Source organism: Rissa tridactyla, chromosome 6, assembly GCF_028500815.1.
Source record: "Rissa tridactyla isolate bRisTri1 chromosome 6, bRisTri1.patW.cur.20221130, whole genome shotgun sequence".
Lineage (NCBI taxonomy): Eukaryota > Metazoa > Chordata > Aves > Charadriiformes > Laridae > Rissa > Rissa tridactyla.
In genome coordinates this window covers 36,140,661-36,162,467 of record NC_071471.1, presented here as the reverse complement: position 1 = coordinate 36,162,467, position 21,807 = coordinate 36,140,661, and the positions used below count along the sequence as shown (strand labels likewise).

Below are 21,807 nucleotides of genomic sequence, written 5' to 3'. Positions count from 1 at the left end.
TGACAGCAGCATCAGGGATGCTCAACACGACCTCCTTTACCAGCATCCCCCCGCAGCCGAGATGGGCTGGAGGCGCACGAGAGGGTTGGTCCCCACCAATGTGTCCCCTTGCTGCGAGTGCCACCTCCTCCTGCTCTCACCCGGGCAGAGGGCCACGTGGCAGCCCTGCACGGTCTCCGGCTTGTCGCCCTCGCAGCGCCCGCCGCTCTCGCTGCCTTTGCAAACCACCTGCCGCTGCTGGACGCCTTCCCCGCAGCTCGCCGAGCACTGCGCCCAGACAGACAGACAGTCAGGGATGGGGTGGGTGGAGCCGGCAGGCCCCGACAGCCAAGTATTTGCAAGTATTTGCACATCGTAGAATCATGGAATGGTTTGGGTTGGAAGGGACCTCAAAGCCCACCCAGTGCCACCCCCTGCCCTGGGCAGGGACACCTCCCACCAGACCAGGCTGCTCCAAGCCCCATCCAACCTGGCCTTGAACACCTCCAGAGATGGGGCAGCCACAGCTTCTCTGGGCCCCCTGGGCCAGGGGCTCACCACCCTCACAGCAAAGAACTTCTTCCTCAGATCTCATCTCAATCTCCCCTCTTCCAGTGTAAAACCATTCCCCCTTGTCCCATGGCTCCACTCCCTGATCCAGAGTCCCTCCCCAGCTTTCCTGGAGCCCCTTTAGGGACTGGAAGGGGCTATAAAGTGATGACTTCTCGGGTGGATATTGCTTTCTACTAAGGGCTTTCCCTCCCCCTCTCCAGCAAACCCGCCCCACCTCCCCGCTGGGATGCCCAGGGATGCTATAGCCTGCCTAACTTCTGAGTTTTCCCCCAAAACCCCGGTGAAAACGTCACATTGCCCACTCTTGTACCCTTACCCCCAATCCCCACCAGACCAGCCAGCTCTACAACCACCTGGCCCTTCCTTCCCTGCCCCTATACCCCTCCTCCTCCCGACCCTGCCGTGACGGGATGCTCCTCACCTCGGACCAGGCGCCCGTCCTCCACTGCGCGGGGCAGGGCAGTCGGCTGCAGGGCCGGCGCGTCTCGGGCCGCTGGCCGGGACAGTACTTGGTGTGCAGGGTGCGGTTGGTGCCGTCCTGCAGGCGCTGCACGCACTGCACCGCCCGCGCCTGCACCCCCAGCTTGCCGCAGGACTTGCTGCAGGCCCCCCACTCCTCCGCCACCCACCTGCCAACGCGGGGATGGACATGGAAGATGTTACAAGGTGACGCCAGCGCCGGGAAGTGGCCAACACACTCCCAACGCAGCCCTAAATAACCTCCATAGGTATTTATATACATATATCACAGGGGATGAGAGCACGGGGCAAGGGGCGGGCGGGGGACGGACAGGCTTACGTTGGCTGGGAGCACTCCTGGAGGTTACAGCGCCGCCGGATCGGCTTCGGCTTCTTGCCATTGTCGCAGAAGTTTCGATGCACCATCCGGTTGTCGCTTTTCCGACGGCAGCCATACTTGGTGTACTGGATGCCTGGGAAGGCGGAGTAGCGGGGGGAAGAGAATGGGTGGGGAGGCAATGGGGTCCCACCGGCTCCCCATCCCTCTCCTGCATCCCTGCTGGGATGCATGCTCTCAGATGTCACCGCTCAGGTGGGACCCCAAGGAGTGCTTCACCAAGGCTTGCCGAGGATGCTCCTGTGGGTGCCGGACACCTCCCCCCCAGCCTCCTGGGGTCACCCAGGCTGCCCTGGGGTGCCCACACAGAGAAGGGTGAAGCACTCAGCCTTCTCCCCGCTCCTTCCCCCAAGCTGCTCTCCTAAAAACCCAGGTCAAGACACCAGTTTCCTGGGGGATACACAGCCACGAGCACTGAGCGAGCTGCAGATTTGCCTTTATTTCTCCAGATGGAGATGGCAATCTCCAGATTTGCCTTTGGCAAATCTCCAGATTTGCCTTTATTTCTCCAGGGGGCGGCGGGGTGGGGGGTGGGGGGGGCAAGGGGGCAGAAATGGCAGTGTGTGGCAAGCCCAGCCAAAGCCCTGCTGGAACGTAAAGAAGCTGCGCTGGCCTGGGAGCCAACCAGACCGGGGCTAAGCCAGCCTTAACCACGAGCTGCCGGCTGCCCTGCCGCGAGCCCTGCTGCAGCAAGGTCTCAGGAGCCCGCGAGGGCTCGCTTTCCAGCTCTGCGAGCCCCAAAATCTTCCAGCCGCCAGCTGGATGGCGCGAGGTGAAAGCACGAGGTCTTCTCCATCACTTGAGGGTGGGGTTAGGTTGGAGGTGACCTCTGGAGGGCTCTGGTCCAGCACCCGCTCAGAGCAGCTTCAAAATCAGATCCCAAGGCAAGACTTTCATCAGCAAACCCCCACCCTGGTGCCAGCATGGGGGCACACGTGCTTCCTGACAGAGGGAATGATCCAGCAATAACTCTGCCAGGAGCTACCTGCCCTCCAACACAGCACTTACTGGTGTGTCCCCACCTATCTCCATGCAAGCTCTAGGAGCAGTCATCTGCAAAATCACTGCCCATTGGCTCAAATCGGGTTAAAACCAGCCAACAAATTCAAAACTCATAGAAGGTACATGGACAGGCAAAGGTACGCACACGTGATCGCATAAGCCTGTTTTTGTAAGAAATCTGGCTAAAATGCTCCTCTAAACTGCTCTGCAATAATGGTTTCTAACATTCATGGTCGATCCCCCAAATTACAGAGGTGCAAAGAACGTGGGTATGGGTGTGAAGAAGAAAGCCAGGCCTCCACGCGGTATCAGGTCCAGGTCTAAAGCCTTGCCATCTGTCATCTTAAGGAGAAACGATTTCAAACGGCATCTGCGTGTTTCCAAGCCAGAGATGCCCCAAAGGGTTCACGTGCTGCCTAACGTACCCCAAGCGTCCTTCCAAGCCCGTGCCGTGGCCTGCTACGAAGGGAAAGCTACCTCCTCCGCACGCCTTGGAGCACTGAGACCAGCTCTTGAGGGCCCACTCGTAGGAATCCATCTCCTCAAGCAGGACATTGTTGTTTCCAATCATGGGCAGCAGGTCTTCGTGGATGATGTACCTGTACATCAGGCTGCTCCTCGCCTCCTCCTCCTGAGGGATGACCTGCAGGCAGAGAGAGGACAATCAGAGAGGGGGATGGAGAGGAAGGAATGATGCCATGGGAGAAGGAAGAGAAGAGGAGGCCATCAAAGAAAAAAAGAAGTGAACGATGACCACGTGGTACAGTACAAGAGTAGGAGAAACAAACCCAGTTACTACCTCCGACATGATTAGGTGGGCTCTGAACACAGAGTCTACCCTTCAGGAATGTACCTCTCCAGCTGTGGAGAAAAACGCTGCCCAAAGATCCCAACTCCAGCCTTGGGTGGCATGCCCTTGGCCTCTCCTCTGACCTGCAGGACCACAGTCTACGCCCAAAGCCAGCGCCGGCTGCGGGGACGGACGGGAGCACAGACCTACCCTTCCTTGGGCACCCAGGGAACCCAATTCCTAACTCCCCCAAATACCAGTATAACTAAAATGAGACGCGGAGTCGTAAGCAATTACTGCACAGAGGAAAATCCAGTTGGATTCAAAGGCAAACACCCAAGCACTGTGTCCTCAGGCCATTCTTGCACGCAGCCCATTGCCCCTTCCATTTGGCTAGCTCACTTCCCTGGGTTTAATGCCATGCCCTATGCCCTTTCTCTACCAAAATCCTTCCATCGCCTCCTACATCCCATCGCAGACCATCTCCTCTCCCCACACCTCTGGGTGACAGTCATCCCTGGGTGACAGCCCTGGTGATGGCTGGGTGAGAGACATCAGCCAGGCTTACCAAAACACTGATGGCCTCATGCAGAGGACCGCTGGTTTTCAGGCTCTCCTTGCCATGTTCGACGGTGTATTCCCACTCCAAGCCCATCTCAATGAACACTTGGCTTTTGGCTTCTTTGCCCTTGGCGTTAAGGATGAAGTTACCCGTGGCTTGATTCTTAACAGCTGGAGGAGAAAGGAGGTATTTCAACATCATTTCCTCTGGTTACCACCTTTGAAGGACTGGAATGACCCAAACAAGACCCTCTGGGTGGGAATCGTCAGAACAGGGCCGAGAAAGAGGTAGCGGGTGAAGGGAGAGGTAAACTACGGTGTGCTCACCAATGCTGTGGGATGCTGGCTCCATCTCTTCTATCTGAAGGTGCCTCGCCCCAGCCGGAATCTCAAACATCTTCAAAACACCTGTGGAAAGGGAGGGAGGAAGGATGGAGGGAAGAGAAAGAGAGAGTTTGCTCCACCTGGACATGCACCTATGTGTGAACTCAGCTGACCTTGACTGAATCCCTCTCCCAAACCCGCCCAACCCGCTCACCCGGCTGCTTGGGGGTCTTGGCCAGCGTGCCCTTCACCGTCCGGCAGTGGGAGTTGTCCCCGCCGCAGACCCCGCACTTGTCGTCCTGCTTCAGGGAGCCGACCTCCTTGTCACAGCCGACATGCTGTCACCCGTGGGGAAGAGAAGACGAGCACGGGGTTACGTTCCTGCAAGCCCATCCCAACGCTCCGCCATCCCCATCGCCCTTTGCTGCGCACAAGGTCGGTCCCCAGGCTAAGACATGCGTCCCCAAGGGACAGTGGGTCGAGGGGATACACAAGCTGCCTCCTGGACAGGTAAGGGACAAGGACGGTGACGCAGCAGACATCGGCTCCTCACCACGCACTCGCCGCGGACGCAGATGCTGTAGGGGTCTCGGTAGCTGCAGCGGGTACCGTCGTGAACCACCTGATTCATGAAGACCACGTCCCCCGTTCCCTCGGACTGGCAGATCAGCTCACACTTCTGAGCATCTGCGGCAAAATAAAAAAGTAAAGGGGAAAAAGGGCGGGGGCGGGGGGAAGGGGACGGGGAAGAAAAAACGGGGTTTGCGGAAATACATTAGGGCAATTGAAAATAGAAACCCATCTCAGCTTGTACACCTCAGCGTAGTCAGATTTCCAAAGCCCGGGTGTTCACGCGCCTTATTCGGCCGCGTCCGTTTGCTGCTCAAGAGCCTGCGCTTTTGCCCAGCACCCTCAGGAAATGGAGAGAAGGCAACCGGACTGGACACGCGACGTGACGCTGCAATGCAAGAGGCATTGTGCGCAGGAGGAACACCAAGCCAGGCAGGAGGACCTGGCTCCCAGCCCAGCCCAGAGCGGCACGCTCCCCCCCGCTGCGGCTCCGGGAGCAAGCAGGCAGCGCGGGTCATCTCACCCCCTCCAAGGAAAACAAGTCCTCTGCGTGCCAAAGCACACAGATAAAACTTTTAAAGTAGCGCAAAGGGATTTATCTCTGGCTACCAGTGTGAAGGGCTGTCCTCTTACTAGCGCAGGAGGAGCAGGGAGAGGTTTCAACATGGGCTGATCTTCTCAGCCCACCAACTGGTGCTCGTTGAGACAGAAGGAACCAGAGCCAACACCTGGGTTCCTCTAACGTGCCACCTGAGGGCGAGCACAGGAGACTGATTTTAAGGACCTGGCTGCTTGATGCTGGCTTATTGCGCTCTAGTTTCCAGCTGAGGAGCTCTTCACAACCCAGCTCTTCACAACCCAGCTCTTCACATCCCGTGGTGATGGCCACCAGCATGGCTTCCTCTGGAGGTTAGACAATTTGGCTACTGCTGCTTTGCAAGGACCTGCCGCCGCTCACCGTCGTGATGCTCATAGGGAAGCCAGGCGTGCTTGCTGTTCTGGTGGGTGTAGTAGGAGTTGCGCTTGGAGCACTGCTGGGCACGGAAATCCTGGTAGGGCCCCGGGCACTCCTCAGCGTTGCACACCTGATACTCGTAGGTGGCTCCCGGGCAGTGGCGCCCACCGTATGCCGGGCTGGAAAATAAAGTGGGTGGGTTAAAAAAGCATCAGCGGGGGATGCTGTTCAAACATGATGCAGCTCAGCACCCAGATCATAGAATGGTTTGGGTTGGAAGGGACTTTAAAGTCCACTCAGTGCCACCCCCTGCCCCTCCCACCAGACCAGGTTGCTCCAAGCCCCATCCAACCTGGCCTTGAACACCTCCAGGGATGGGGCAGCCACAGCTTCTCTGGGCAACCTGGGCCAAAGCGTCTTCCTAATATCTCATCTAAACATCCCCTCTTCCAGTTTGAAGCCATCACCCCCCATCCTATCACCACATGCCCCTGCACAAAGTCCCTCCCCAGCTTTCTTGTAGGCCCCCTTCAGATACTGGAAGGGGCTATAAGGTCTCCCCAGAGACCTTATATGCCTGGCACAGCCCGGGCAGGAGCAGATGTCCCCATCCTTGCCAACAGAGTGCACAAGAGGAAGAGCAAGAAACCTCTGGCTCTTGGCCATTTCCAGTTTTGCCCCAACTAAAAGGAGCCCAAACCAACGTACGGTGGGTTGTCGCAGCTCCGGCTGCGAGAGCGCACGCCTCCCCCGCAGGTCCTGGAGCACGAGCCGAACCTGGACCAGGAGCTCCAGCTGCCGTCCTGGCTGTAGGGCTGCTCCGACGTCTTCCAGATGCAGTGACCCTTGAAGCACCACTAGGAAGGGAGGAGAAACAGGGGTAAGCTCCATGCCTGCCTGTTCCAAAGCACTCAGCACCAGCAAAGAGATCCCTCCTACACCCACAGCACTACAAAAACACCTCGCAGCTTGCAAAGCATGGGAGAAACATGCTCTTCATCATGTCCTCAGGCACGTCCCTCCCATTGGCAGCAGGACCAGCTGCAGCGTCACCCTATGGGCACCCAGACGTGGGGTTTAACTCCAGCCGTGGGGAAAAACCCATGATGGGCCTGAAGCGAGGACCTCCCAGCCCAGATGTTGCAGTCCTCTGGAGCCACGTGCCAGCAAGACATGTAACACATCTGTACGTGATTCAAAAAAACCTAATTTAGGAAGCTTTTGGTGAACCAGCACTCGAGGAGGCTGCACCTTCAGCGAGATTGCTGGGATTTATACAGAAACTTATCAAAAGTTGTTGGATACTTTACACCAAGCCCTTCTCCAGCAAAGAACCGCTTGAGAACTACATGGGCTTTTCCAACGTATCCACATTTTCATACAGTGCTAATGGGCACGCGAAAAGAGCCTAACGTAAAAGCCTGATGACACCACGAGGTTGGACGTGCAATGACATCATCACTCTTTTGCCAGGTGACAACACAAGTCCGGCTTCTCCACAGAAGCAGGCGGACCAGAAGAAGCACAAAAGTCCTCCTCGGAGCACAGACTGGGGAATACAAGAAGCAAACGCCGGCTAAAAACTGGGCACCCAGCGCCTGCTGCCCTGCAGAGTGTCCCCGTCCCCTCCCAAGGCAGGACCAGCCCCTACCTTGCCTGGAGAGCACTCGGTCCCATCCAAAGGTGGTCCCTTCTTGGTCTTGCAGAAGTAAGGGTTGTCCGGGTGGCTGCACCAAAGCTGCTTGCAGGGGTCGAAGGTGCGGAACTGGGGAGCAGAGAGGAGCTGGGCTGGGATGGCAGCGGGGAGGTGCCTCCTTGCCCCCGCAGCGGGTGGCTGGGGGTGCCGGGGTGGGGGCACACCACCTGCATTGACTCCGTACTCACCGCCGTGCATGTTTTGTAGCCCACGCCGAAGTCGAAGCGGCACTGCTCGTCCATGGAGTAGTTAATGCCCGGCAGCTCGGGCAAGGTGGGCCACTGGTGCTCAAAGGGGTCGTCCAAGAGGCAGTCGTAGGAGCTGCAGGGCAGAGGCAACGCAGAGAGGATTTCCCTCCTTCACCCCTTCCCTCACCCCTAGCCCCCTCTCCCAATTCAGACACTGAGAAATCTGAATGATCTCGGCACTGACGCTAACTACCCACCGCTGGAAAACCTCTTCCCAGCAAAGACCAACTGCGCAGAGTCCCCCAAAGAGAAGCACCCCTCCACTGCCTCCATCTCCCTAGGGGACGCAGAACCCTGGTGCTGGTGGGTACGCCGCCCTCCCCGCCACCCACTTTCCTGCTACTCCTCTTGGCCTCAATGCCCAGAAAGCTCCTGGCCCGTTTCTACATCTTTTTATTACGTAGCACACAACATGGCTTTAAACTAGAGCAGGGCAGGTTTAGATCAGACATTAGGAAGAAGTTCTTTACAATGAGGGTGGTGAGACACTGGAACATGTTGCCCAGAGAGGTGGTGGAGGCCCCATCCCTGGAGACATTCAAGGCCAGGCTGGATGAGGCTCTGAGCAACCTGATCTAGTTGAAGACGTCCCTGCTTACTGCAGGGGTGTTGGACTAGATGGCCTTTAGAGGTCCCTTCCAACCCAACACATTCTGTGATTCTATAATTCTATGATTTTATAGCCTTAAGGGGAAGCCACGCAGGCTGCCCGAAGCAAACGGCAAGAGCATTTGAGATCTGGAGCTGGGCTGCACCAGCACGGAGCTTCTGCAAACTCTTGCTCCATTGACATCTCCAGCTTTTATCAGGCTCCTGTTTGCCCCCGCAGCCCAAAACCAGTTCAGACTCACGCAAGGCACCAAAGCTGTTAGTAGAAGAAAAAGGGAAAATAACCTCCCAAGGACCCGTTTTTGCTATTCTGGCCAAAACAAGCAACCCCAACGGCCTGTGCACCGCTTGCTTCGCGCAGGAGCTTCACCATCCCAAGGGAGAACACTCCCCCCCGTCCCCGATTAAAATCAACCTACTGGATGTAGCGGTTGAGCTCCTGCTTGCTGCAGCGGGACCAGTGGTAGCGGTGGAAGGCGGCCTGGACCAGCGGTGCCATGATGCTGCCCATGCTGGTCTCGTCGGCGCAGCGGTTGCCCTGGCCGTCATGCTCCATGCCTAACCTGGGGGGAAAAGCTGGTGTAAAGTCGGGTTCCTGGGGTATTTCCACCCACCCACCCGTTCCGCGGGGGTGCACACACCTGTGCCAGCAGAAAGTCCCTTTTGCAAAGAAAGACGCACCACCACGCTTGTCCCGCCCCGGCCACCACGGTGATGCTGCCCCCACCAGGCCACCGGAGCAAGGGGAAAAGCCACCGGAGGGGACAGCCAGCTCTGTCCCCACGACTTACACGTGGCCGGTCTCGTGGGCAACAACGAACGCCGAGGAGAAGCCGTCTTCGTGGTTGAGGGTGCAGCTGCGGAGCGGGTGACACATCCCCGTCACCGGTGCGTAGCCTGCGGCAAGCAAGAAGGGAAGGAGAGAGGAAGAGAGGAGGGAGAAAACCTTTGAGAAATAGGGGGGGGGGATGAAAAAATAAAAAAAAAAAAAAAAGAAAAAAAAAAACACAAAAAACCACAGCCTGGCCTGCCGGAGGCAAATCTGGTCGCCTTCAAAGACTCCTGTCTTGCTGGTGATGCCCACCAGCATCCCCACATCTCTTCCAGCCGTGGGGCAGAGGAGGAGCTGTGAAGCCTCCTGTCCTTCTCCCGGCTCCTCCTCCTCACAGAGGTCTGGCACAAGGCAAATTTAAGAGGGACCCCGGCTCTGCGCGAGGCTTCGCTGCAACGGGAGGAGAAAAGGTAGAGGAAAGCGCTGAGGAGGAGGAGGAGGAGGAGTTGCCCAGGTCCCTTGGACGGCAGCCAGTGCCAAAAACCAGGCTGAGGTTATGCTGGGGCTCGCCGGCATCTCTCTGCCCTCGTGCCAACGCACCTCGGCTGGCGAGCGGGTAGCCGAGGGACCCACAGGTGCTTTATCGCTGTCGATGCGGCATCCCCCGCATCCTATTTTGTTAGGAAAAAAAAATAAAGGGGAAAAGAAGAGAGAAGAACACAAGGCGTGAGGTGTCCCCCCCACCCAGAGCCAAAAATACAGCCTTGCTCACCGCAGGCTATGGGGGACCCCTGCGATGCTCCCCCACATGCACCCAACCAGCCCCACAGCGAGCCGGGGAGCACCATGCACCTCCCCAACCCCCAGCCCTCGACCAAGTGCAGTGCAGTGGGGCAGCTGCGGGCAGGGAAGCCATCCCCCCACCCCTTCGGCAACACCTCATCATCTCTATTTTGCTTTATTTTCATTTTCTTTTTTTTTTTTTTACTCCCCCCACGCATTATTTCTGCCCAATTCAATTAATTCCTTGGCACCTTCTAGAATTCACTTCCCAGTTTGTTTTTTTTTTTTTAATTTTTTTTTAAAGACTGACCCTTTTTGGCATCAAGGGGAAGGAAATTAGTGAAGGAAAGGCTTACAGGTCCGAGAGGCAAAAAAAGCAGGGCAGGACCATGCTGGATAACTCTGCCCCGGGGGATAGGGACGCTCTGAGAGGAAAGCTCGGGGAGCCAAGAGCGGGGCTGAGCTGCAGCAGGAGAGGGGTGCCCATGAGCTGAGGGCGGATTCGCACCCCTACGCCCGCCCTCCTGCACACACCCTGGCCAAAACCAGCGTTCACGGAGCCCACCCATCACCATCCTCCTGGGCCACTTGCTCCACACCGAGGCAGCGTCTGGCAACTAATTGCCCTGGAAGAGGGCGGAGAGGAAAGGATGTGATTGCACTTAATTCCTAAGCCAAACGAGCGGGTGGGTCGCAGCACCACGCAGCTAGCAGAGGAAAAGAGATTAAAGCAAAAAATAAAAGGTTTCCTACAGTTTTGCCCTAAAGCCGACAGCAGGCGACTCTGTGGGTGCACCAAGCGGATCGGATGCCTGATGGGACAAGGGACGTGTTGGTGCTGCACCACTGGACACCCAGAAGATACCATCACAACAGGCACAACCGAGGGGATTTGGGGCAAGCACTTCCCTTGGTATCTCTATTTATCAGCTGAGTGGAGATTTTCCAGGGTGTCCACCTGCACTGGAACTTGTAAAGGAAACTTCTCTCGTCACAATAATTTAATTTCTCACAACAAGTCCAGACAGGAACTTTTGAAGGGCTCACCCACATGGTATTTTGTGGGAAGCAACGGATGCATTTTTGCCTGTGCTCCAAGTGAGGGAGGTCGGATGAACCCCAGTGGCTGAGCAAAATGCCCAAGATTAAATAAATCCCCGATTTCTCATTACATGCAGAGCGAGTTCGCTTCTGCCTGCAGAGCATCACGCAACCTCAGAGAAGCCTCCGCAATGACACGGATCTTCCCAAAGCAGCTTCGATAAATACACTCTGGGTTTTATTTACTGGGGGAAGCATTTGTTTTTCATCTTCCCCACACTCAAGTGGGCAATGAGACTTACTCCAACCAACAAATAAACTAAAACACCTTAAGAAAGACAGCGGAGAAGTGACGTGCTCAACGGGCTCTGTGGTCAAAAGGAAGGCAAAAAGTAACGGGCCAAACTAAGAGCTTGAGAGACAGAATCAGATAATTGTGTTTAGCCATAACAGTAGCGACTCAAATCCTGGATAAATCACTTTAAAAGATTCTCCTCCGCCCCACGCAACTTGCCACAAGAAAGAGCAAAGATGTGGGAAGTCTTCAAGACAAGGGGAGAGCAAATATATTTTGCCGAGGATGGAAATGGGACAAAATTCCCAACTAAAGGGGCTGTGGATGTCTGAGCAGGAGATGGGGCAAAGGAATATGAAAAGGTGGATGCTCAGGGAGGCAGACACTGGTCTCTCAGAATCAAGTTCTCTAAGTAATAACAGGAAGAAGTAAAGGGTTCTCCACAGAGAACGATGGCAAGAAGTGACTACTTGGAAAAAATTTAATTGGTAAAGACTAGATTTGCCTGCAAATGCTTACCAGATACTGCAAACGCTTACCAGACGTGCACACAGGAGAAGCGGCACGTCCTCACCATACCAGCAAGACACCAGCCCGTCTCTTTCTTCCTCTGAACGCGCTTTATTCTTCTTTATGGACCATTTCCTACCTGCCTTCAGCCTCTCTGACCTTCCAGGTGGACCACCAGCCTGCTCCAAGGTGGGTGATTACAGGGCAACAAATTAAATCTGAGCAAAAGCATCCTCCAGCCTGGGCCAGAAAGCCCTCCATGCCCGCCCGCTGCAGAGGGACGCGGCACTTTTCTGGTTTAGACAGGGCTTCAGCAGCAGCAATTAATAATTTACAACCCATCTGTCCACCACCAAGAGGCATTTCTCTTTGAAGGGCAGAGGTTTATTTGCAGCCTACGTGCGATGGCAGCTCAGCTATTCCTCCTGGCCCTAGGGGCCCCTCATGCCTCCCAGATTCCCCAAGCAACAATTGCATCATCTTTCCAAAATTGCTCCGCGTTGGCCACAACTGCTCCCACCCCATCAAGAGATGCCATGAGCATGTTGCCAGCACCGGGAAGTTTTTGTAAACCTCCTCAGGGCTCAGCTTGGACCTGCAACAGAGAAGAACCAAGACCGCAACGCTTTGCAAGGACTTGCATCCCGTTTACCCAGTGTGGCCAGGAGGTGCAAGCTCCGCGTGACCAGATGCTGGTCTGGTTTACTGGCCAAGACGAGGTGACACAACATAGAGGGAGGTACAAGCTGTGTATGGTGGGGATGCGGTGATGGAGCACAGCTGGCTTGCCTACATGGAGATAGCCTGGGCTAAGAGGACCACATGGGTTAACAAGTCAGATTCAGCCTCATCGCCATGGCCAACTGGGCACACAACTGTAAGGAGTGATGAGCTAAGCATGGGCTTGACATTTAGGCTCTATTCCCAGGTCCCTGTGACTTGGAGGACTTCATCCTCAAAGGCTTCCCTTCTCCCAGCTTGTTGCTTTTGGTCTTTGGGGCAGGACCACCTCTGCCTTCAGCTCAGCTTCAGGGTACATATGAGCAGAGCACATGCTTCGTGCTTCCCAACGCTCTACAGCAGTGGCTAAAGAAGCCAGCAGGTATCTGCCATCACCTCAGCAAGCCGCTTAGATACCACCAGCAAACATATGCCATGAGCAAGTATTGGAGGTGCTGCAGTCTGGTCCTTCATTGCCCTAAGCTGAAAATGGGATGTTTATGGAGCTAGGAGGACATCATTTTGAGAAAAAGAGGCAAGAGTAAGCAAATTGTTACTATTCCAGCATCCCAACAAGAGGGCAGTTTCCAATGGGTGAGGAGCACCAGCACCTTGTGCCATGCAACACAGCCAGGCAAGGACACGGCAGCCATGGGGACTTCTGCAGAAAGCAAACGTCCATCCCAGCGATGTGTGAGAAGCAGGGAGCCAATTCCACAGGGAAAAGGGGAAGGAGCCGGAACGAGCATCCCTAGAGCCGGGCTACTCCACTGATCTCACGACTCCTTCCCACCAAGGGGAAGTTCAGCCAGTCTCCCCCTTCTGCTGACATGCCAAAAAAGGTCCTCTCACCAAAGCCTTTGGACACAGTCGCTTTGCCAGGAAGGGTCTAGAAAAACGATACAAAACCTGGTATTTCACCCACGCTGCTGTGACTCTGGATGAGGTGCCCAAGGCAGATCAACGGCTCAGCGAGGAGGCTGTTGGCACAACCCAAATTCTGCTCTTTAATGGCCAACAGCATGATCAAGAGGGCTTCCAGCTGGAGGCCTCCTGTGGTTCATCCCCTGCTGTGGGGAGAACCTTTTCAGGGAGGTAATCGAGGTGAGGACAATACTCCTTCTCCATCTCTCCATCCTCCCTTGGGCACCAGAAGGACTCGCGCTACAAATCAGTGTGACATTGCCAGCATGTTCGTGGCATCAAAGGGAGCCTCCTGATGGGAAATTCAAACCTTGACACCAGTGTGGGAAGGAGGAGGTGGCAATTTGGAGGCAGCAGGCTCAGGAGAACCGGGAGAAGTCACTTCTCATGATGCCATCAAAGCATCCGTGTTTCTAATGGAGCCGTGAAATGCCAGAAGCTTTTCCTGCAAATTTTTTGAATTTTTTGCGTAGGTCTCTAACTTCTCAGACCACGTTGGCCTCTACACCGAGAGGTCAGAGAACTATTGCCATTGCTCCTTCCAACCTCCTCCTTGGCCCAGGGTTTACTCAACGCTCCCATGTCCAGTCCTAAGAGGACCAAGAGACCAACCCATGTAGAACGAGGTTCTAAAGGTCCTCCAGAGGACAGAAGGGACTGACTGGCCCCATGATGCTCCCTGTGGTAGTCCACTTTTTTTACGTTACCCTTGAATTGTTTAGGGCACTTTGGGACAAGGGGAGGATCGGTGCATGAAACCAAAGGGAGGGCAGAATGAATAAAGATGATTTCATTATCCATTCAGGTTGATGCTCTGGATTGATTCTGTCTTTCTTCTACTTCACATAAAAAAAAAAAAACAAATACCAATTTTCATAACCTTTTTCCGGACCTTGCTGGCCAAGAAACAGACTGTGCCCGCAAGAAGCCCTCTCCCCTCGCTGGCTTTCCCCCAGCAAACTGCACATACCTGATCGAGATAAATACAGTACCTTGCATACCTGCGGGACCAAAATCTTGCCTGGTGAGGAATACAGCGTGGTCGTGGTACTCAGCGTGCTCCGGGTCGGAGCGCTGCTGCGAGTGAGCCCAGCGGCAGACCTGCTCCAAGCTCCGAGACGGGTTCCCTCGCTCTATCAGGCTGACTGACTGGGTAAAGAATTAAAATAAATGAATGAATGAATGAATGAATCAATAGGTGGGTAAGTTAGTGGGGAAGAAGGAGCCTGCCAAGAGTTTTGGGGTCGGAAAGACTCCTAAGCAGGGCTTCTCCATCATTAGAAGGAACAACATCCCACAAAGCACCTCGCATCTTCTTTTTTTTATTTAAAAACAGCAAGGAAACCATTCCCACAGATGGATGTGGTCTGGTACAGGGTGGGTATATGACCCTCTTTGGTCACACAAGCACTCAGGGCAGCAGGAGATAAAAGAGGAGAGCAGCTGGGAAGCGAAGAGGATGGGGATTCTCAGCTCCTGCACGGGATCCTCGTCGAGACGTCGCGGGACGCTGATGCTCAGCAATGAGCAGAGCAACGCTCCCCTCTAAAGCCTGACCCACAGAGACCAAGACCCTAGTAGAAAGCAGGTGGAGATGTCCAGGACTGCTTCATAGCAGTCACCTTGTCCTTCACCTATTTTTTGTTGTTGTTCAAGATTAGCATTTTGCAAAATTATGCTCTATAAATTACGCTCTGTAAAATAAATAATGCTCTCAGGCAGGTACCCGCTGAGCCGCAGCAGTGGGAAGAAAGGTAAGAAATACTGCCCTTCCCCTGGCGCCCTGGAGCGTAAGTCACAGAGTTTTCATCCCACCAAGTGCAAGGTGGGAGACAAGAAGGCGCAGGAGGACTCACTCGGGATGCGTCGGACCTAAGCAGCGGTGAGCTGGGACCTCGCCTGGATTCAAACATCTGCTCACCCCCGTGTCTCCAGGAGGCATTAGGGTTTCTGCCAGCCAAGCAGATTTCTGTAACAAGCTTTTTCCAAGACGTAACGGGGCTTATTTGTGGACCACACACACACACAGACAGACATCACCGTGCTGACTCGTTAACACCCTCGCTAGAATGCATCATGTAGGATAAGGGCTGGCCACAAGAATCACATTGTTTTAAAGAAAATCTTTCAGCTGCCAAGCTCAAACGAGCCTTAAAAAATAATAAATGCAACCTGAGAAACCACACGAAACCTTGCCGCGCTGCTTCTGCCCATGCCCAAGCCACCCAAGGGCTGCGGGACAGCCAGCGAAGCCTTCCAGGGCTGCTGAGTCACGGCTGGGAGACAGGAGGTCCCGGCCTCGGCTTCTCCTCGCTCATACCCAGCTCCTGCCAATTTGGGAAGCCGCCTTTGTCCCATCACCTGCTGCCACCCCAGAGCTTCTGAGGAAGCCTCTCCTGGGTTTTCCCCCCCGCCCCAAACTCCAGAGCAAGCACATAAAGGCTGGTGGGAGCCACCCGCCGTCTCCCCAGGGAGACATCCCTGGGGCTGGGTGGCCATGGGGCTCTCCAGACCTTCGGGTTCCAGAAACCAGCTGGACCAGGGTTCAGGTTCACCCCTGCTCGGCACAGTTGTCACTTGGGCTTCGACGGCTGACCCGAACAGTCACATTTTTCCAAGCCAGGGCTTACCCAAGTGCTAAATATTATGGTGATGAGACACTAAGCCACGGTGATGAGACACTAAGCCACGGTGATGCTGCACGCTTGCCGGCCTTGGGAGAAGGGGCAGCTGCCTGCTGCACCTATATTGCATTTCAGCCACCCTCCTTCCCTCGCGGGGCAGGGCTGGAGCAGGGAAAGCAGCCAAACAGCAGGGGCCAGCCTGAAAAGCATCTCCTCCTCGCCACATCCGAGCGCCGTATTTACCTGGCGGTATCCCACCATGATCATCCTGACCAGCACAATGTTGATGTGAACGCCCAGGGACTCATCGTGATAAATCTCATCCACCTGAAGAAGGGAGGGAAATAAAACACAGAAGTTAAGACCATCTCAAGCTCCTCCTGTCCTCCATGCTCCCACATTCAGCATCCTACCCGGCTTTCCCAGACCGCACAAGACCAGGTGCAAAGATCTCATCTCCCTCCTCCCACCCCTAGCTTTGCTCTTCTTTATTTTCCCCTGTGTAAAAACCATGAAGTCAAAAAAGCAAGCTGGAATAAGCCAAATTTCCCCAGGATGGGTGGTTCAGATGGTCAATGACATCACCCATCCCATCGAGACCGTGGAGGAGGGTTGTGTTTCCCACGGGGGCTGTCTCCACCGCAGAGCATCTCACGATGAGCCATTGCCCCCTTTGGAGTACGAACTCCACAGATGGAAGGAAATGCTTTGGCCTCCAGCATCCTTGCGTTTGGTGGAAAGAAAATATGGCTTTTTGGGGAGAGGCGAGGGATCGTATCAAAGCAAGGGCATTACTCAGTTATACCGATGAGTCAAAGTTGACCTACCACCTCGGAAACCCCAGGAGAAGACAATACAACAAAAAGAAGAGGGAGGGCTTGTGAGTCAATGAGATATCTATCAATGTCGGCTATTAAAAATGACTTTGCAAAGGAAATACTGAGCTATGACCTTTTCCTTCTGCGTTTCCAGGATGAATAAACAAATTCTACTCCTAAGGGCCACCAAGAGAAGAAGACATCCAGGTGAAGAAGGTCCCTGCGAGCTGAGGGCGGTGACAGCCGGCCACCGAGAGAGGCACTGAGCGACAGCCATAACCCCACACAAGCACCCACCTGCACAGCACACATGAACATACAGCTCAGGAAACAACAAAAAAAAAAAGACCATTTTTAGGGAACTGGACTCTCTTATTTCCCAAACGTCTCCGAAATGAACACTGCCACAAATGGGGGGCCAGCGCAGAAGCCGAGGAAGTCAAATTAAAACCCTTTTTCATACGGACTAGAATTAATGTCTAAATAAAAATGCACTTTTTCAACTTTGTCCAAGAGAGAAAGAGTTTGCTTTCGGTGCCATCACAGCTTGCCAGGCTAGATGAATATTATAAAGCCAGATTCGTGGAGCTTTTCTCTTCTTCCCCCCCACCCCCCCCTTCCTCTTTCTTTCTTTTTTTTTTTTCAAGCTTATATTTGAACTCGAGGGTTGAGTGACAACTACTTGCATCCAAGTCTGACATTTCCCAGACTGCCCGAGCCCCCCTCTGATTCCTAGGCTGTGCTTCTGTTCGAAATACCCACCCAGGCCATTTTTAAACCCACAGACCCAGCATTAACATTTCCCTGTGACCACTAATACTCCCGTGGAGCGGCTCAGGGCTTTGCAGAGAGGTGATGCGGGTCCACCACGTCTTGAATGCAGCCCAACGGATTTAAAAAATCAATAATAATGAAAATAAACCAATAAATAAATTGTCAGTCAATCCCCGTTAATGGATCCCTGGAAGCCCCACGGGGAGTCATTGCTTCATCGGCGTGGAAAGAGAACGCCGCAACAACCCATCCTCGGCTCATCGTGGTTGGGATGCTCCTTCACACTGCCTCACTTTTTAAAAGCATTTTGTAAGAAAAATGAGAATGTGATGAATTTCTTCCGACACTAACTGGGGTTTTTTTGGTGGGTGGGGGGATGCACACAGATGGGAGGAAGGTCGTGCCGTGCCGCAGCTGGGCTCCCACCTGCGAGCGTTACTCATACCTATGGTCCCACTGAAGCATCCATCCCCACAAGCAGCTCCAACCCCCCAGGGGAGATGACCCTCAGCCCCAGGTTTTGGACCGTAGGAGGCTTTGGCAACCCAGAGAAAACGTTAGCGGGTCTGAGAAGCCCCACATCAGGAGTTTGACCCTTTAGGAAAACATTCCAGCCTTCAGGCGTGTTGTATGAGGCCGTATAAAAGGGTGAGAAATGGGGAGAGAGGGGAAAAAATGAAAAATACGCTGTATTTTTCAGGCTATATGCCATGAAGAGCCAGAGAGCTGGACCTGGGGAGTGGTTCAGGGGAACAAGGGGGAAAACACGGATATTTCCTTCACTTTCCCAAATCCTTATGCATTTTCCTCCCCTACCAGCACTTGTTGGGAGCTGGAGCACCGTTAAGCCTCCGCTTCAGTCACCATTCACCGGCACTCTCCTGCTTCCTCCCCGCTCCCAAGGACCCCTCCATCCATTGGGATGAGCCATAGTCCTGCCTTAGGGACCTCTCCGCCAGCCGGAGCTCCCAGCCAAGCCACGACTCGGAGCATCCAAGGGAGCAGCGCAGGACATTTTGGCAGGACGCTCGGCAGACCCCACAGGGAGCGGGAAGGGATGCTCCAGGACAATTTGCCACAGCCAGCAGGAGAAGAGGAGGGTGGCATCCAGGGGAGGAAGGAAGACGAGCAGAGGAGATGTTGGGGGCGAGAGCTTTGCTCCGTGCTGGCTCAGCAATGCCTCTTCCCACCAGTGGTGCCTGCAAACAGACCCCAGCTCTGAGAAGAGCTCCCTGCCCCAAACTGTGCCCTCCCCAGGCAACATTAGCTACCCTAGGAGGAATGAAATTTGGGAACAGCCACACTTTTCACAGGCATTGACAACTAAACTCATCAACACCCTCCCGGCACTGCGCATCCTTCCTCTTCCTTGCTTGGGAAGCGGCTCCGGGCAGCAGCAGGACCAGGAGCTGCTTTGAAACAGCTCATAAAGGGACTAAGAGGCAAGAAGCTGTATTATTCCAAGAGGGAATTTAATCCCCTAAATCCTCCTCTGAAAGCAGTGCTAAATCCCGCTCCTCCATCCGGGGGGGGACAACTGGGCACCCCTCCGGCCCCTGAACCAAAGGGTTAACCCCAGACCCCAGCCCTGCTTGTGTCTAGGGGAGGGCAGCATTGCGGCTACCAGCTTAATTCAGAAAGCAGATGTGGAACCAGACTGCCCAAGGCTATGGGCTTCCCTTAATAGACAGATATAAATAATTGATTGAGCAAAAAATAAAATAAAAAAAAAATTAAAAAAAAAAAAAAGGGCTCATCACTTGCTGCCCATCAGCCCACCCTGGAGTGGGTTGAGGCTGGCGGAGGGGACGGAAATCGGCCCCGGAGAGCGGTTTGCAGGCTTGGCCCAGCTCCCCCTGCCCTCTGCGGATGCCATTAAGCGAGTCAACGGCTTCAAAGAAAATCCCGCCAGAAAATACCTGCTCAGCAAAGGGCTTCTGTAAAGGCACCCACCTCCCTGAAAACAGATGGGATAAAGATCTCCTTATCCCTCTCGCCCCCGTGGTTGCGTGCCCAGCCTGTTTAATACTGTCACCTGTCAAGAAACTCTCTATTTCACTTAAAAGAGGATGTTTTTGGTTTTTTTTTTTCACCTAAAACAGACCAGCCCTTAAGGCTGGCTGCGCATTAAGGGCAGACCAGCAAGAACAACCAGCCCGCCGGCAACTCCAAAGCCCCCAGCCCCGCCACGCCAAGGGGACGATGCTAATGCATCGCAATGAATGAGAGGGACATTAAAACCTTGTGTGTCCTCTCCAAAACGCTCCATAAATTCCGTCCCCGCGGCTCAGCCCAGTGTGGTGGCGTGCTCTCCCTTTTTCCCCCTTTTTTCCCCCTCCCCAGCTCCTGCTCAAGCCACAACCATCAGTGGGAGGTGTGATGAGTTGTGCCTGGACTTTGGGGGATGGCTGCCAACCCACTGCCTGGAGTGGGGACCTCGTTATTTTGTTCCCACGGGAATACGACTATAGGGCAATTATCTTACTCTATAAATAGTGGGCAGCCCAAAAGCCCTTGGAGCTTTTCTCCTGCACAGCAGAGTCTGCACGCCAGCATCTCCCCCTGAGCAGGGACGCTCACTTAGGGTTCTACTCCTCGAGGTTGAGAGATTCCTTGCTGCGACAGATTCTCGGTATGTGACTAATAACATGCTAAACTTTGAAATCTCAGCTAAGTGATATGAAGGATTGATTGCGCAGATATAATCCTTTAGACCTAGACCGTTGACCAAGTCTGGGACTAGGACTGGATCCAGCCGCACCCAGACTCCTCTCGGAGAAGGGGTTTGGAAAGCCAGGGGGTCCTTTCTGAGCCCGAGGACTCAACGGGAGAGTCTCCCTGGCAGCTTGTCTGGCCTCTATGCAGGAAATAATCGAGTGTACCTTCCCACTGAATCTCGTAAAGCACCGTCGCGTTCACTACTAACTTTGTTAAATCACTGTTTGACGTTAATAAACCTTTCACTACTTCACTCTTAGGAGGGAGGTGAATGGCTCCGCCTTGCTAGCTGGCGCTGGGAGGGAGGAACGCTTGCCTACCAACATCCCCACGCGTCTGGCCGGCCCCAGACGCCAGATCCCGACAGCAAACCGCTCTGGCAACCGTCTAGACCTCGCCGTTCTTCAAGGGAAGGAAAACAAAGAGAGAGAGAGAGAGACACGAGAAGAATTTGCCAAACCAGCAGAATAGCTGACTTTTCAAAGCCCCAGGATCGCTCGCTCGGAACAGCCAAGTCATCTTTCAGCTCCTTTCCCCGCATTCCCTCGCCGGGTTTTCGTGCCGGTGGGTTCACCCCAAGCCTCATTGCTGAGGCTGGAGGGGTCAGGAACGGATGCAAAAGTCCGCCTGACCACGTTGTAGAGCTTCCCGCACGCGCCAGCGCAGGGGATGCGCGCCCCGTGCAGCCCTCTGAAAAGTTGACCCACCTTATCTACATTTCCAGCAAGACTCTAGATTTTTATCGCAAGCTCTCTACGCAACAGGCTGTGTTGTCCCAAAAAACATAGCAACAAACACGCCAGGCTACGTACATCAAGGGGGACATCGGAGGTATTTTTTGTTATTATCAGTCAGCAAGGAGATGGCTCGTGAACCACCCCAAAACAAACGTACGTGCGTGCATGTGTGTGTGTGTGTGTGTGTGAGCACTCTCTGTCCCCTGGGAACAATAATTCTGCCGATGTGCCGGAGGGGAGCCGGGCAGGTCCCAGCCTGGTGTGAGCTCTGACTCACCACGAGGTTTCCCTGGAAACCCGAAACAATGGGAAAACACCAAATCATAGGCAATATCCTACAGCAAAAAAAAAAAACTCCAACCAACCAGGTGACACCAGGCCCAGGCTTAACAGAGCCCATAGCTCGGCGCGGCTCGATCAGGAGCAAGCGGTGGGAAGTCCAGAGGAGAAATCCGAGGAGCCCAACTGAGTGACACGAGGCTGAAATGCAAAGCAGGAGACAAAACGCTTTCTCTCCTCTTCCCCTTAACGGGGTGTTGGGTCCCCTCCCAGCTCCCAGCCCTTCTCCCACCCTTCGGCCTGGCGCACAGCCGTCGCTGTGGCTGGGAGATGCTAATTTTGCTCCGACAGCACGGCAATCCCCGCCACGGGCAGCACACAAGACAGGGCAATGCCACCACATTGCCAAATATTCATCCCAAGAGCCCAGCGTGAGGGAAGGAGCTAGGTTTTGCTCGGATGGACATGGGGATGCTCGGCGCGGCATTCGGATATAGGCTCAGATGCGCCTTCTCCAGCGCACACGGCACGCCATGGCAAAGGCGAGCCAAAACTCCTGATTTTTGGAGCAGAGGCCGGCAAGCAACTCGAAACAAAGGTGGTGGAGCTCCCCCCACGCTTACCATCAGAAGACCGCAAGGGAAAAACA

At 54.5% G+C, this 21,807-nt stretch overlaps 1 protein-coding gene across 5 annotated transcripts in view; it reads right to left on the bottom strand.

The window, feature by feature from the left end:
* Nucleotides 1-21,807, bottom strand: part of ADAMTS14 (ADAM metallopeptidase with thrombospondin type 1 motif 14) — a 38,712-nt gene that overhangs the window by 4,430 nt on the left and 12,475 nt on the right. Inside the window, exons 5-20 of one of the 5 annotated variants that reach the window (XM_054207167.1) lie at nucleotides 16,076-16,159; nucleotides 14,201-14,357; nucleotides 8,955-9,060; nucleotides 8,583-8,726; nucleotides 7,495-7,627; nucleotides 7,262-7,375; nucleotides 6,319-6,467; nucleotides 5,614-5,789; nucleotides 4,639-4,772; nucleotides 4,300-4,423; nucleotides 4,089-4,169; nucleotides 3,769-3,932; nucleotides 2,888-3,053; nucleotides 1,352-1,484; nucleotides 974-1,181; nucleotides 141-267 (exon numbers count right to left, since the gene is read on the bottom strand). In XM_054207167.1, coding sequence (XP_054063142.1) covers nucleotides 141-267; nucleotides 974-1,181; nucleotides 1,352-1,484; nucleotides 2,888-3,053; nucleotides 3,769-3,932; nucleotides 4,089-4,169; nucleotides 4,300-4,423; nucleotides 4,639-4,772; nucleotides 5,614-5,789; nucleotides 6,319-6,467; nucleotides 7,262-7,375; nucleotides 7,495-7,627; nucleotides 8,583-8,726; nucleotides 8,955-9,060; nucleotides 14,201-14,357; nucleotides 16,076-16,159 — 2,200 coding nt within the window. Of the gene's footprint in view, nucleotides 1-140; nucleotides 268-973; nucleotides 1,182-1,351; nucleotides 1,485-2,835; nucleotides 3,054-3,768; nucleotides 3,933-4,088; nucleotides 4,170-4,299; nucleotides 4,424-4,638; nucleotides 4,773-5,613; nucleotides 5,790-6,318; nucleotides 6,468-7,261; nucleotides 7,376-7,494; nucleotides 7,628-8,582; nucleotides 8,727-8,954; nucleotides 9,061-14,200; nucleotides 14,358-16,075; nucleotides 16,160-21,807 lie in introns of those variants that run through there. The other 4 variants (XM_054207169.1, XM_054207168.1, XR_008467166.1 and 1 more) reach the window with 4 other exon arrangements.